General features: G+C 35.7%; 2 protein-coding genes across 12 annotated transcripts in view; one reads left to right on the top strand and one right to left on the bottom strand.

Moving 5' to 3' along the window:
- Positions 1 to 13,018, bottom strand: part of CEP290 (centrosomal protein 290) — a 58,121-nt gene extending 45,103 nt beyond the window's left edge. For 4 of the 6 annotated variants that reach the window (XM_087874025.1, XM_087874026.1, XM_087874027.1 and 1 more), the window contains exons 1-7: positions 12,399 to 12,927; positions 8,355 to 8,475; positions 8,191 to 8,268; positions 6,710 to 6,779; positions 4,449 to 4,495; positions 3,683 to 3,826; positions 658 to 711 (exon numbers count right to left, since the gene is read on the bottom strand). In XM_087874025.1, the coding sequence (XP_087730151.1) occupies positions 658 to 711; positions 3,683 to 3,826; positions 4,449 to 4,495; positions 6,710 to 6,779; positions 8,191 to 8,268; positions 8,355 to 8,456 (495 nt within the window). In that variant the 5' untranslated portion in view covers positions 8,457 to 8,475; positions 12,399 to 12,927. Of the gene's footprint in view, positions 1 to 657; positions 712 to 3,682; positions 3,827 to 4,448; positions 4,496 to 6,709; positions 6,780 to 8,190; positions 8,269 to 8,354; positions 8,476 to 10,418; positions 10,460 to 12,398 lie in introns of all 6 variants that reach the window. The other 2 variants (XM_087874024.1, XM_087874028.1) reach the window with 2 other exon arrangements.
- The window catches only part of TMTC3 (transmembrane O-mannosyltransferase targeting cadherins 3), a 32,215-nt gene continuing 28,933 nt past the window's right edge, over positions 12,894 to 16,175 (top strand). The window contains exon 1 of one of the 6 annotated variants that reach the window (XM_087874034.1): positions 12,894 to 13,034. The gene's annotated coding sequence lies outside the window, so the exon portion shown is untranslated. Of the gene's footprint in view, positions 13,261 to 16,175 lie in introns of all 6 variants that reach the window. The other 5 variants (XM_087874031.1, XM_087874030.1, XM_087874033.1 and 2 more) reach the window with 5 other exon arrangements.

The raw sequence follows: 16,175 nt of genomic DNA, 5'->3' as shown, positions 1-16,175 counted from the left end.
ATTTCATTGGATATATTCTAGTGGAGGCTAGATGGCCACCTGAAATACTTTAATTTTTATTTATGCACCAAGTATGGCCAGGGACTTGATATTATAATTGGCCCTTTCACATTTAAAGAATCTAATTTTTAAATTAAGTTATTGAAACAAGCTAATACACTGAACACAGAAACTAACACTAATCCTCACCTTTTTCTTCATTCTTGCTTTCTTAAAAAAAATAAGAGCAGAACAAGAAAAAAGAGGAAAATTTAAGGGACCAAACTTAGCAGGCAAAACAGAAAAGAGAAAAACATAAAGGAAGAAGTAATACAGCATTATCTTACCAAGCAAGCACATTAAGAACTTAATATTATATATCTTTATGATGAAGAAAATCCATAAACTGAATCAGAAATTACCTAGATTGAAAGACTAATCTTGTCATTGCAGAAGATTTTAAACATTTGTTATGACTGGATGAAATTAAAATTAAATGGCCTTTCTTCTAAGAAATTGGAAATCCTTATATCTAGCGTACATAGCACAGATAAGGAAAGATGGAAATAAGGAAGCACAATAGCAGTGGTATATCAAAAGTACACAAGGTGTAACAAATAAGTAGGCACCAGGTGCAAAAAATTATTTTGTGTCAAATTGTTATATTGGCATACCAACCTCTCTTCTTAATTTGCTGTTTTCATTTTCTGTTTCTTCATTTCGAAGAGTAAACTAGAATGACAAATTGGTTAGCTGAAACTATATAGTATGATCCAAAGATAAGACAGAAGCCTCTTTCTAGGAATATCATTATTCATATTTGCAAACCTTACATATATAAATCATTAACTGAAAATAAAAAACACCTCTATTTCAATCCAAAAGTTTGTTTAGCCAGTTTTCTACTAAATTATATAATGCTACATTTTCTCAGAAGTACCCAGTAGCAGAAGTGATTGGGTCTTCATAATTTACCAATTCCAAAATTTAGTGCAGTCAATCTGCAATGTAGGGAATAAACTCTATTTAGTTCCACAGACACACATATATATATAATTACTGCTTCTTATATATAAATAATGCACTAAAAACAAGATATTAACTTGTTAAACTAGACATAGGAACTATTGAAACTAGTAAATTTGAGAGCATCTCTTTCAGTTCACTATACATATTAGATTGTTTCTTATAATTTTACAATTTTGAAACAGTTCCAGTGCTTCATTTAAAAAACACACACATTATTTATGATCAGATGTATTTTTCAAATCAAATGTATAGATAATATTCAGTATTACCAATAACAGAAAGAATTTCAGATAAAAATCTTATATTCATTTATCTGTGAGTAAATTTCTTTGACTCAATTGGCTGTTCTTCCATATAGTTATCTTTACAATTTCATTACACAATTTTAGTTTTCCTAAATTTATAGTATCTATCACTACTATTATGTTGATATAAATTTACAATATTTTCTTTTTAAAAATCTTGCATTGTTAGGTCTTAATTTTCAATTTCTATTGTTATTCTAACATTAATTTGTTTAGAACAATTTTTTTTTAATATACTTTATTGAATTTTTCCATAATAAAAAGAAAATATACAATCTCTATCTCCTTCAGAAGTACAGTGTTTATACAATTTGGTGAATCATACATTAAATAAACTTCATCCTTAGCTATACAATATTCTATGCAATATAACTCGAATTCGAATACAAAACAGGTCATATCCTAAAATCATGTTTTTATCTTGTTCTTCAACCAATTATACCAGTTTCCCCATACTTCATAATATTTAGATTTCTCCTCATTATTTAACTCACTCGTCAATTTTGCCATTTCTGCGCACTCTAGGATTTTGTTTATTAATATTTCTTCTGAGGGTATAGATTTATTTTTCCAGTATTTCGCAAAGGCTAGTCTAGCCGCGGTTGTAATCTGGATTATGAGTTGCGTTTTGTTGTTATTGAGGCCATCTTCAGTTATACCCAGGAGGAAAGATTCTGGGGCTAGGACTATCTCCTGTCCCGTTATTTCACAGAGCCAGTGTCGAATTTTTGACCAAAACTTTTTGGTCTCAGGACAGGTCCACCATAGATGATAGAAGGTGCCGACCGTTTTTCCATATTTCCAACATGTGGCTGAGAGATTTGGAAACATTTTCGCTAACCTAGCCTGGGCTAGGTACCACCTATGTAGCATTTTGTAATGGTTTTCTCTAAATGTTGCCGATTTCGCTATTTTATAGTTCCTATTCCAGGCCATCTCCCAGTCGTTAAAATTTAATCTATATCCCAGGTTTTTTTCCCAAATATTTAGCTGATTTTTTGCTATGATCTCTGCCCTATCCTAATCTAATAGGAAGTTATAAATTTTTGTTAGCATTTTCTTGTCTATTCCCCAAATAATTTTATCAAAATTTCTGTATTTAGCTTCTATATCAAATTTATCTCTATCTTTTTGGAATCTTGAACTAATCTGTAGATAGTTCCACCAATCCAAGTTGAAACCCTGGTCCCTCAATAAATCCAGAGGTTTGAGCTTCCCTTCTCCATCAAGAATATCCTTATATGTGCCCAATTTATAATCGTCTCTCCTGTTTGGGGCCACCAATGCTTCCATAATAGAAAGCCAATTGGGTACCTTAGAATAAATCCTCTGTCTAATTTCCTCCCACGTTGTGTTTATGAAAGTAGGATTTTTTCTTGTTCTTTATATCCCACAGGTGAGCATGCCATCCTTCTAGAAGATCGTGTCCTTCTAATGTCAGGATTCTCCTATCTTGTAGCTTGATCCACTCCTTGATCCAAATTATTTTCGCCGCCTTTTGATATATTTCCCAATCAGGGAGCCCAAATCCTCCCAAATTTCTTTTGCCTTGGAGTATCTTAAAGGAGATCCTCGATTTCTTACCCTCCCATAGAAAGTTTCTAATGTGTTTATTCAGGTCCAGAAAGAATTTTTTATCTAAGGTTATCGGGATGTTTTGAAATAGGAATAGAATTTTAGGTAAGATGTTCATTTTAATCGCTGCTATTTTACCAATCAGAGACAATTTTAGCCTTTTCCATCTTTCAAGGTCTTGATATATTTTGTGCCGTAGGGGGATATAATTATCATCTTTTAGTGAGGAGAATCTCGCAGTAATCCATATTCCCAAATATTTTATTTTCTTAACTGCCTGGAGGCCTAATAAGTCTTCCAATTTCTTCTTTTGTGGATCTGTCATGTTTTTCACTATTATTTTAGTTTTTTTCCTATTGAGTTTAAGGCCCGCCACTTCTCCATAATCCTGTATTTCCTGCATTAATTTTAAACTGGATTCTAATGGATCTTCTATTATGAGGGCTACGTCGTCTGCAAAAGCTTGGGTTTTGAATGTTTCCTTCCTAATCTTTAATCCTTTAATTTCTTTATTGGCTCTAATCTTTCTAAGTAGCACCTCTAACGCCAAAATATAAAGTAGGGGGGATAGGGGGCATCCCTGCCTCACTCCTTTTTGGATCTGAAATACCTGAGTTTTGTCTCCATTCACTAATATGTTTGCCCTCTGTTTGTGATAGATATTCACGATCATCTTCCTAAAATTGGTCCCAAATCCCATTAGGTCAATTTGATTAATCATAAAAGTCCAATTCAAATTGTCGAACGCCTTTTGTCGAACAAACTTTTACTCTATAAAGATTAATGTAATTTACCTGTTCATTAACTTTCTTCTCTTTGTCTAGGTCCTTTTCCATGTCTGCTAATTCTCTGTCTTTTTGTGACAATTGTTTTTCCAATTGGCGAATTTCATCGCGCAGAAATCGAGTATCACGGCTTCCAGTGGATCGCTGTGCTATCTTAGCAAATATTAAAATAAAATTAGTTATATATATTTCATTATATTAAAATAAGTAAAAAGTGCATATTCTAAACAATATAAAACTCATGGAAAGGTTCTGAAATATAGCAAACATGCAACTAAGCAATGTAAGATCAGATTTAGCTATTTACTCTAGCGGACCATCTGTCTTGGAATCTAAATTAAATTTAGACTGGCTATACTGAAAAATAACTACTAAATTAACAAATATTGAATTAATTCATTATTTCTACCAGTAAGCAGCACAAATCAAACTCCCAACTATTAAAATAGGGTTACACTTTATTATACTTTACGATTCAACATATTCTCTGCAAGTATTATATTTTAAAAATGCTCCAAAATCTGATTTCTCAATTAATAATTAATGCAAGGAAGTTTTCTAAAACATGTAGTAGGATCCTTTTTTATATTGTCCAAATTTAAAATATTAGGCAAATTAAACAGTTGCAGGATTTAAAATTACCAATCGTAAAATGCGAAAACCAAGCCTCACAACATGCTGTAGCTTAGAAGATTCAGCGCCATACAAATTAGACAGATTAATAAGATTCGTAAAGCTATTTAAAGCTGATATTTTATCTCAAAAATAAACATACCTCTAATTCTTTTTCTAGCTTCATCACCTTAGTTTTTAATTGATTTTCTGTTTTCATAAAAAAGAACAAAGTTATCAAAATATATAATGACAAAAACACTGAAATAAGACCTAGAATAAAACTGATCACATTCTCTACTAGTATTTAAAACAGCTCCTTAAAAAAAAATTAATTGTAGATTCTATCTGTGTATAGTATGAATTATATTATATATAGGAATACTATGTTTCATAATTGAACCTTGCATATCCCATATTTAATACTTACCTATTCTTTCAGAGAATTAAAAATGAGTGAACTCAATTGCTCATTAACATCTTTCAATTTATTTTAAAGAAACTTTTTTCTTCATTTTATAAACTGAAAATTCAATTCACTTTAAGTTGAAATTGTGTGATGCTTTGGGCCCAGCTTTAGAAGTTGGACCTCATTAGTCATCATCATATGTATGTTTTCAATGTTTCTGTATTTGACTGAGAATAACAGAATAAACGAAATTTATAATAAACTATATAAATGAACTATAATGAAGAATCTCACTATTCCAACTGAGTAAAAGGTAACAGTTCAAAACTAGCAGCAAAGTAAAAGCAAAACAATAAAGGGGTTAATACTTTTATTTGGGCTGGGAAGAAACCAAGAGTGAAACTGAAAATTATACAGGATATACGTGAGAGAGGAGGTCTTAAAATGCCTAACTTAAGATTGTATTATGAAGCAGCAGCTTTATCACAAATTAGTGACTGGTTTAACTTAACTGAAGAAAGAATGTTAAACATTCTTTATGGTTAGGTTATGATTTGTTATATGGATGGCATGCTTATTTGTTGTATGAAAAAAAAGTGGATAAAGTGTTTAAGGGTCATATACTCAGAAATGCATTGTTGAGGGTTTGGAAAAAGTACCAATATAAGCTGAACTATAAGATACCTATATAGGCAAACCCCAGACATGTAATAGAAAATATAAGTACAGAGCAAAAAATAGAGGTGATTACCTATAAAGAGCTTCTTTTTTTTGGAAAGGGGCAAGTTGCAATTGAAATCTCTAGATGAATTAAAAGAAGAAGGGATAATTTATACTTGGTTTCAGTATGGTCAGCTCCAAGCTAGATGGAGGGAGGATCAAAAAATTGGGGTTATGCAAAATGAGGAAAATTTGGTGAAACAGATTAGAGATCAAAGTCAGATGCATATTAAAAGGTTGTATAATGCATTACTGGAAATAGATTCAGAAACTGAATTGGTTAAGGATTGTATGATAAAATGGGCACAAAACTTTCAGGAACCAGTGATGATGGAAACGTGGGAAACGATTTGGGTCAGAAATGTTAAATTTACGCAAGCACAAAATTTGAGAGAGAATTTTTATAAAATGTTTTATAGATGGCACTTAGATACTAAGAAATTATCATGTAAGTACTCGAATTTGCAAGCTAAATGTTGGAGATGTGAATGTAATGACGCAACCTATTATCATATATGGTGGACTTGTAAGAAAGTCAAGGCATTTTGGATAAAAATTTGGTGGGTGATGCAGAACATTTTGAAAAGAAGGTTGAAATTTACTCAATTGTTTCTATTGGGTATAATTACGGACTGTACAGTTTCAGAGACTAAATTGATTTTGAACTTAATATCAGCAACTAGGCTGCTGGTAGCGCAATATTGGAAGAAGGACTCTTTGCCTACTATTGAAGAGTGGATATTGAAAGTAACAAACCTAGCAGAAATGGCGAAAATCTTGGCGTACTTAAAGGACCACACGCAAGAAAGATACGTATCGGAGTGGAGAAGATGGATTGATTATATTCAAAATAAGTATCAGACAAGAAAATATCAAATAGCTTATGAATGAATGTTAGTATTAGAAGTATTTGGCTATCTGTAGTGGAGTTAAGGTTTCAGTGGCGGAGGTAGTACTTTGAGGATAAGTAGATTAATCTAGTTTATGTTTGATTAAATGAAATACCTTGTATTTTGCTCTGGGAAGTCGGGGGGAGGGGGGGATAAAGGGGGGAAAGGGTGGGGGGAACAGGGGGAAAAAAAATTTTGTATTCTTTTTGTAAAACTTTTCAATAAAAAAAAAGAGAAAAAATAATTAAAAAAAAAAAGCAAAACAATAAAGCCTACAATATTGAATTCTGAATTCTAAATAGGGTTTCTTCTCTATGGAACTGGAAATTCCATTTTATTGATACTTCTGTATTTTCCCCCAAAGTATCAAGATGTTTACAAGTTATGTATCTATAGAAATGTTACCAAATTTAGCTTGCTCTTCTCCAGCTTTCTCAACTTCTTCTAGAGCCAGTTCTACTTCTTGATTTTTCATCTATTAGGGAAAATGCAAATAATACTAATAACTGCTGCAAACAAAATAAAATCATATGGATTAAAACATGTTTAAAATAAGATACAGTTTATTACAGATAAACCCCTAATATTAAGTTATATTGATATGTTATAAACATGCCAAAAATCTAAGAATAAGCTTTATGTAATTATACTCTTTCTTCTACAAGAGTATACAAGTAAAAAACAAACAAACCTCAGAGCTGTTTTTATTAATCCAAAACAACTACAACTCTATGTTTATTATGGACAAGTGTGTTTGTCCCATTTTCATCCAACTACTATATTTACCATTCAAAATGACTGTACATGAATGGGCAAAAAGAAAAAAAAATTCTCATCTCTTCCCTTCTCAGGAAATCTTAGGTCACTTGTCTTCTTCACTACTTCTAGCCTCATAAATGTTTTTATATTAAACTATTTAAATATTTAACAAACCATGCTCATTTTTATTAATATCTGTGGATTAACTTTCTAAAGTGCTGCAAGACTATTGATATACATCTGTAAATATTTTAGAGGTTCCAGGAATTATAAACACAAACAGAACCTGTTCCAATGCTTATTTATTGGATTACAATGCAACTGATGGATTTGATAAACTTTCAGAGCAGTGGTGGAATTCAAATTTTTTTACTACCAGTTCTGTGGGCATGGCTTGGTGGATGTGGTGTGGCTTGGTGGGCGTGGCAGAGGAAGGATACTGCAAACTCTCCATTCCCACCCCACTCCAGGGGAAGGATATTGCAAAATTCCCATTCCTACTCCACTCTGGGAACAGCCAGAGGTGATATTTGCTGGTTCTCCGAACTACTCAAAGTTACTCAGCACTTTGAGGACTGTCTGTGTTAGATTACTGGGAAATGAGTTTATATTAACTGCCAGTCTCTTTCCAGGTGCAATTCAAAGTGCTAGTTATCACATTTAAAGCCCTGAATGGCACAGAGCCAAATTATCTATAGGACTACTTTTCTCTGTGGATATGTCGATCTCACCAGATCAGATAAGATGGGTGCATTCCGGTCCCCTTTACTCCCCTTTAATATCATCTGGTGTGCCTTCTCTACAACAACCATCTATCTTATATAACAGCCTTTCCCCTGAGGTCTGGAAGGCCCCTAACCTATTAGCTTTCTGGAGGGCCATGAAGACCTAGCTCTTCCCTCAAAAGGATAGGAATTGAGCCCAGCATATGTGTACTTTAGTACAGGAGTACTATGATATCTTGGTGGCATGTGATGTATTTTGGGGGGAGGGTAGCATTTTTCCTCTATTCATAGTGGTTTGATGATTGCTATACACTTAGGATTATATTATAAATAAATAAATAAAGTATAATAAATGTTTATAAAGATGCTATTTAGAAATCTTAACAATACATCAATACTGACCTTCATTAGTGATTGAGAAATTTTAAAAAGCTGAATTAAATGTGCAGGAGTCTCATCTTTCAAAGCATTACCATCAACCTAAAATATATAAAATATAAATATTTGAGAAGTACACATTAAAATATCTTTAATTACTGACATATTGAAAACATCATGCAAAATACCTTGGCCACAGTCTCAAGCAAACTATCTGCTAGTTCCTCCTGACGAGGCAAAGCATCAGGATCTACTCTCATAATTTTCTTCCATTCCAAAATAGGTGCCATCCTGAATATTCATTTACTTCTGTAAAAAAAAAAAGTAGTCACATTGAAAAGGTTATATTACATTTACCAGAAATATTTAATATAGCATTTGTAGTATTTTTATTTAGTAAGCTATTATATCTAAAAATAGTAGAGGACTTACTTTCCCCATTAACAGAAATTCTGTGAGGCAGGTTTAGACTGAGTGGTTATTGGTCCACAGGCATTCATTAAGTTTGCATTAACCAAGGGTGAAATAGAACCTCACCTAGCCCTTCCTAGTCCAACCCCTTAACTACCACACTGACTCTCAAATGAAATGTTACTAGATACAAGGAGTCAAACAAATATTTTAAGACTAAAAGCCAATTTTTTTTATTTATGCACCTGAAACATTTATTTATTTATTTATTTATTTATTTATTTATTTATTTATTTATTGAATTTGTATACCGCCCTACTCCCGAAGGACTCAGGGCGGTCTTTTCTCTTTATTTCCATGTATATATAGTTCCTCAATGTAATCACTTAAGAATTCCATCAGATGAGATGGGAGCTATTGTAAAAATTAATAAGAAAACCTGTAAAATAGCTTTTACGTTTGAAAATGATCCAATTTCAGTTTTTGTATGCATTCTACTCCTTGAACTTGATATTATGTTGAGGGGTTCCTTTACCATTTCCTTTTTTAATTCTGTTTTTAATCTTTATATTAATAAAATATTTGATTACCGTAAGTTTGGGGCAGATTGTAAATGAATGCAAAGGATAACTACAATGTCTCAAATACCATTTCAGAACAATTATCCTTAATATTTTGGAATTCTCTTGTTGGAAGGCCATAGATTCAAAAATTTCATTGCACAAATTGGTTGTATGTCTGTACCTATGAAAACATAGATAACTAGGATTGCCAATCTTGTTTCTATCTAAACTAGTACTATTAAATTCAATTTGATTTCTAAGAAACTGTGGATAAAATTATAATTATATTATTTACACACAGTTTTGTGACATGCTCTTTTTTGTTTCATTTAGCTCCAACTGGGTATCACAACCCTTGGAGGAAAAAACAGGTTTTAATGGTTTTCCAGAAGGTTAAGAGGATGGAAGTTTGCCAGATCTCAAGGGGAAGAGAGAGGGCAGGACCACTATGGAAAAGGCACATCTCCTAGATCCCAGAAGTGATACTTCAATATGAGCTCATTATTACCGGTATATATTGTGTTTTAACAGAGAACTACTATACAGTTAATTTTACACAGATTACGTAAAGTATGAGACAACTTCAATTCCATCAGATTTATGGAATAAAACCAACAGATTGTTTTAATACTATATACCAGTGTTGGCGGACCTTTTCGGCACCGAGTGCCGAAAAGGGAGTGCGGGACCTCAGGGGAGCACCGGAACCCAGAAGAGTAGCTCCCTGGCACACACGCACCGGAGTGCCGGTCACCTGGTATTCCAGTTTCTGGCACTCATGAGCACGCAAAAACCAGCACATGTGCGCACCGGAACCCGGAAAAGCAATAGACGAGGGCTGGCATGCCTGGAGAGATGCCTCTGTGTGCCACTTCCAGCACATGTGCCATAGCTTCGCCATCATGGCTATATACTATATAAGAAAAAATACTTTGGCCTTTTCAAATACTATTCTCCAGGATTCAAAAATCAATTTTTTGACCCTGGGAAGTAAGATCTAAGTTTTTGTTGAAGAAAGGATTTCTTCTTTTTTTTCACCTTATCTTATAATTCTTCATTTCCCGGGTTAAAGATTCTCAATTTGGAGATAAGGTTCATACACTGAACTAAAACATGGTTAGTGTAGCAGGTAGCAAAGTACATAGAGTGGAAAGCTGAAGATCTCAAACCCCCCTCCCAGAGGCTCTGTAAGCATTCATATTGTGATCCTCTCTCCTACTGTGAGGTATGAGTTTGATTGTACTTGCTGATATAACTATCTTCCAAGGGGCATCTCACCTGACAATGCTGATATGTGAGAAAGATACAGCACTCGAACCCTTCATGACAATTAAAATGTAAAAAATGAAAAAAGTAAATTTAAGTAGTGCAATCTTCTGCCATGTAACATTAAAATTCCATTATTTTCTATCTACAAGACATGGACTGTTTTGTTTTTTTTAAAATTAATCATATTTCTATGCCACCCACTCTCCAAGGACTCTGGGCGGCTTACACTAAAAACAGTATACTAAATAGCATATTGCCCCCAACAATCTGGGTCCTCATTTTACCCACCTCAGAAGGATGGAAGGCTGAGTCAACCTTGAGCCGGTGAGATTTGATCTGCTGATCTGCTGAACTAACAGTCAGCTGAAGTAGCTGCAGTACAGCACTCTAACCACTGCGCCACTTCGGCTCAGTTATTTAAAACGTATTTTGTAAAATATCCAATAGATTATGCCAAGTCACATTTTAACAACGGTTTACTGAATAAATCATAATTAACATACTAATAATGTAAATCGGTCTATGAATCACAGCAACTGGGTTCCCATATTATGAATAGCAAGTACCAAAGCAATTTCATACTTTTAAGCTCAATCATAGATCATTTCAGTTATTGAATCCAATCTACCGTTTAGTATAGGAATTCAGTTTAAAGCATTACAAACAGAGGTCTGTCCTCCAGCCTCTACCTTAACACATTCAGTGAAAGATGGTTCCTAACATTAAAAAAAAAAAAATCTACCTTTCTATAAAAGTTTTAAGACCGTTATTTGGGATGACAGCAAAGACATGGATCAATATTTTCCACTTCACAAGATTATGAGTTTCAAAATTTCAAAACCTGTTTCTTTTCAGGTATTTTTATGAACAATGGAGAAGCTAAAAGAATATTTTTTTCCATGTTATTTTATTTGCTGTTGTTCCATATGGCTTCCATCATTCGAAGAGATAGACCTTTTCTTCACAAATTGAAGTGTTTAATGTGTTTAATGGAATGGTCTACTTTCTCCAAAACACCATTTTCCTCCTTCTTTTTCATCAAATCATGTAACCACAACACTTGTGCAAGAAGGCAAGCAGGAAAACATGAGATCACACTAGCAAAATCTGGTATGCTTCTTTTTTGGTAATGCTGCCCATCCAATGCTTCTCTCTCTCTCAAGATCCTAGCTGAGCATTAAAGGAGGAGCGGGGGCAAAACTTTGCCGCTTTAGAATTATCTATGCTAGGGGAGACAGAGCCTATTATGCCAAAACATTGTGGATTAGTGACCGTTTCACCAATAGCAGAATACATGCAGGCTGTCCTTTCACACGTACAGGCAGTCCTCAATTTATGACCACAACTGGGCCCCAAAATTATGTTGTTAAGTGAGACATTTAAGTGAAATTTTGCCCCATTTTACGAACTTTCTTGCCACAGTTTAAGTGAATCACTGCAGTTGATAATTTGCTAACATGGTTGTCGAATGAATCTGGCTTCCCCCTTGATTTGGCTGGTTAAAAGGTTGCAAAAGGGGGTCACATGACCTCGGGACACATCAACGGTCATAAATAATAAGTATAGAACCATTTGCCAAGCATCTGAATTTTGACCATGGGGATGCTACAAAGATTGTTAAGTGTGAAAAATGGCCGTAAGTCATTTTTTTTCAGCGCCGTTTAACTTTGAACGGTTATTAAATGAAGTGTGGTAAATCGAGGACCATCTGCATTTGGACCATAGGGAACATTTCGTGTATCTTTAACAAAGCGAACTGTAATCCTGCAAAGCTTTATTTCACCAGAAGAACTGGGCTGGGCGACGTAAACCGCACCTTAGGCATATAAAAGAACCACCCTATCTCGACCGCGAAGACTTAGTAACCGGGGATGCCAGGCATAAAATCCCAGCGTCCACTCGGTCCTCCTTCCCTCGACCCCGACTAGAAGCGGGAAGCGGTCCCCGTCTCTCCCCGGTGCCCACGCCGCCCCTTGCTGGCTCGCTTACTTTCCACCGCCTCTCCTCCCACCTTCAGCCTCTTTCCTTTGTCTTCCCTCGCCGACTTCCGCAGTCGTTGAAGGTGGGGACGGCCGCTGCTAAGCAACGCGATCAAACAACCCTCGCCCACATTCAGAAGAGCCCGGATATGCTCTCCAACTTGCACCGAGCGCCCGGTCGAAACTCCCGCGGGACTACAATGCCCAGAGGGCAGTCGGCGAAGAAAACTCCGAGTCCCAAAATGCTTTGCTCGACGAACCGTTTGACAAACGCTCCGAGTCGGACAAAGCGCTACCTAGCGCGGGTGGAAAAAAAAACGAATTCCGGCCAATAAAGAGAGCCGCGCTCCTTGGGGAACGGAGCTGACGGGACCCTCGCGCCGACTGGGCAGGAAAAAAGCACGGACAGCCCGACATTAAGGAGCGAAGCGTTTCCCTTTCCAGGGAAAGCGTCGTAGGGGAAAAAAAAAAACTACACGCCCCAGTCAGCCCAACACCGACCTGGAGACAATCTCTTTTCGATATCCGCCGCTTGGAATGCTGGGAAGAGGGAGGTGGGGGAGCGGCCGAAAGCCGCCTCGGCGAGCGCTCTACTGGGAACGGAGAATGAATGTCTGCGCATGCGTAATTGAGGAGGGAGTCTCCGGTTCGTTCATTCGTTCTGATTTGTGGGGTGGGGAGGGGAGTTGGGGGGGTCTTAATGTCGAGTTAAGTCGGGAGCTGCTGCGGAGTAAGTCATGGCGGGGAAAGGGGTTCATCCACGGCAGTCCCAAGTAGAGGAACCTGCGGAGTGAAACACGCGGGGACAGAGTCTGTCAGGATCTTTTGGGGAGCTGGGTAACTTAACGCGCGTGCTGGTTTTCCGTGCAAAGGTAATGGGGAAAGAAAAAGGACGGGGGAGGGCGGAGAAGGAAAAACACCAGAACTTGTCCGTCAAATGTGAAGTTTAAGCCCGAGGGACGATTTTGTTTGATCTTTTGTAGGTTGCGTTCATTTTCTCTTTAATGTGAACATGTCCCCTCGCTTGCCTGTTACTAATTTCCAAAAAGGCTAGCAGGCTTCACCCGTGACGTTTATAAAGACCTGAATTAGGTACTGTAATGGGATTATCTTTTGTGGGCTTGGCAGAATCTATAGATGTATTCTTGTTAAGTGTTACCTAGCTGCATAATTCATATGGGCCCAACTTCATATACTGTATAATGCAGTATTGTTAGTGTTCACTTTGAAGGGCCAACGCTGGATATTGTTAATTAAAGCCCTTCTGAAATTGACCTGTCTGCTTCATTTATAGCTTGCTTCTTTGGCAAAAGTATGACTTTTGCTAGGTCTGGAGCATGCTGTCTTTGCAAACTTTGTGTATTGCTTATATTTTGTAAAGATTGTGTGAACTTTTCATGGTATATTAATCAGAATTCTTTACCCAATTTAAAAGGGTATGAAGTCTGCTAGTGAGATAAATAGTTCTTAATTTCATCTTCTGGATAATTTGGAAGTGGGATAAAGAAATACTTCTACATGCATTAATTTCTTAATGACATAGTTGGGTATCCTGAAGTGGTAGTTTATAATCAAAATTTAACTCTTGGATACAATTTAGATTTCAGTGGCATATATACTTTACAGTATTCATATTGGCATGAATCTGATATGTTTACGTGAAAGTTATTCTGGCCACTGAGTTTCTTCCCCTTTCTCCCCCCCCCATTTTGTCTACCTTGGGCTCATTTTATTCTGATATATTGGACTTCATTGTTCTAGCTACATTTTAAAGTGTTTAACTTTTTTGTAACATTATTCTCTTTATTCATATTTTCAGTTCTTTGCTTCTCTATAAGCCTGGGAAATATCAAAGCTGTAGTTATTAAGGCTTCAGCAAATTATTGCACCTGGCTGATTTTACTCTTAACTCAAAGAAACCTATAAAGAGGTTGAGGTCTGATTTGTATCTAAGTGGGAGACTCAGGAATGAAGGCTAGACTGGGAAATTGGAGGGGAAAATCCCCAAAGAAATTAAGGACTAACCAATTGTTTAATTGATGCCAAATGAGCTACCTGGAAATAATAAGAGATAAAGTTCAACAGAAAGAAGAATTTGGGGGCTTTAGTGCACTGATAGAGATCCAGTTTGGTGTAATGGTTAAGGTACCAGGCTAGAAACCACTATCGACTCTAATTCTACTTTAGGTATGAAGCCAATTGGGTGATTTTCATTCTCTCTGAGCTCCAGGAAAAAGGCAAACCACTTCTAAAAATATTGCCAAGAAAATTGAAGGGACTTGTACAGGCAATCACCAGGAGTCAACACTGATTTGAAGGCACAAAACCCAAAAATGATTCATTATATAGTCAGGATGAGACATAGGTTGCCTATGAAATTGTATTGTTGCTATTGTCAACAATATTAGTTAAACCAAACACTTGGTTTCATATAGAACAACATCAGTGCTTTATATAAATATCCTGCATACATCAGCCATTCATTTTCTGTCCTAAATGCCAATAAGAAAATTACAGCTGCCCCATCAGTACATTTTCTTAACAATCAGGCAGATGGTTACATAGCTAATTGTGTGCGTATGTAAATGTTGAAGCAATTAATGCAATTTAGAACACCTAGCAGTCAGTACAAAAATAGCATACAGTATTTCTCAATTCCAATACTATAGAGTCGGTTGCCTTGGGGGCAGGGGTACTTTATAGCTGTGTAGAATATTCAGGATAGAGTTCAATTACTTTTGGTCTTTTCTACATATACCCAAAGGCTTTCATTTCCCCAGTGGAATCTTTTTTTTGGGGGGGGGGGGACTTTACATGCCACATTAAAGACTGTTTTGAAGTTTACCAGAATTTTTTTAAAGGAGAAACGTCATTCGAAAAGACGGCTCGGATATGGATATCTTCTTGGAACAAGTACTGTAATCTGGCATGAATTCACATCACTGTCCTTGTGGATAACTTATTTCATTCTGCCAGACTCCCTACCCTATCTGATTTTATTGTTTACTCTAAACAGAATTTGTAATGTTTGAAGTCCAAAAGCTTATCAGCATAATCTTACGCAAATTATACTTGACCCATAGAAATTCTAAAAAATAAAAATATAGATGATAACTGGCCAATGTTTTGCTCAGAAATCTGTACAGCTACCCAGAAAAACAGTTAAAACTAGTATAATAATAAGCATCAGGGAGAAGACAGAGGATAGTGAGATAATACTATTTTAGAAGATTATTACCTTCCAGGTTGCTTTCAGATAGATCATTTTTTTGGGTCTCACCAAAAGAGGCATATTGTAAGAGCACATTCAACTATTTTTTAAAATATAAATATTTAATTGGGAGCAATGCCTCCTTCCATAACTTTAATTTAAATAGGGGATATTTTTAAATTACCATTTTCCTGAGCTCTTTCATTACTTGATTCACTTTTTCGCATAGCCCCATTTACTGCATACTTCTGGCAGTGGTGGAATAGTTTCTTAAAGTCATCACAAAGAACTTCATACTTTGCCTTTTCAATCAGGTCCTGACAATTCCTTCCAGCTGTTCATTTGAATTAAATAGATACCCACAAAGGTATTCTTTTCACTTTGGAAATTAGTGGAAGTCACATGGTACGGATTCTGAACCTTAGGTTAGAAGGGGTAAGATGTGAAATCTAACTTTGCAATTACTTCTTGGTGGCTTGTGAGATATGAGGCCTAAGGTTATCACATTGAAAAAAAATTCATTCTTGTGTTATGCTTCCAAACTCCTCTTAATTGTTTCCAAGTTTTGAGTGTCAT

This window comes from Pantherophis guttatus, chromosome 7 (genome assembly GCF_059756535.1).
Source record: "Pantherophis guttatus breed Tessera chromosome 7, ASM5975653v1, whole genome shotgun sequence".
Classification (NCBI taxonomy): Eukaryota; Metazoa; Chordata; class Lepidosauria; order Squamata; family Colubridae; genus Pantherophis; species Pantherophis guttatus.
This window is presented reverse-complemented; position numbering and strand designations above follow the sequence as displayed.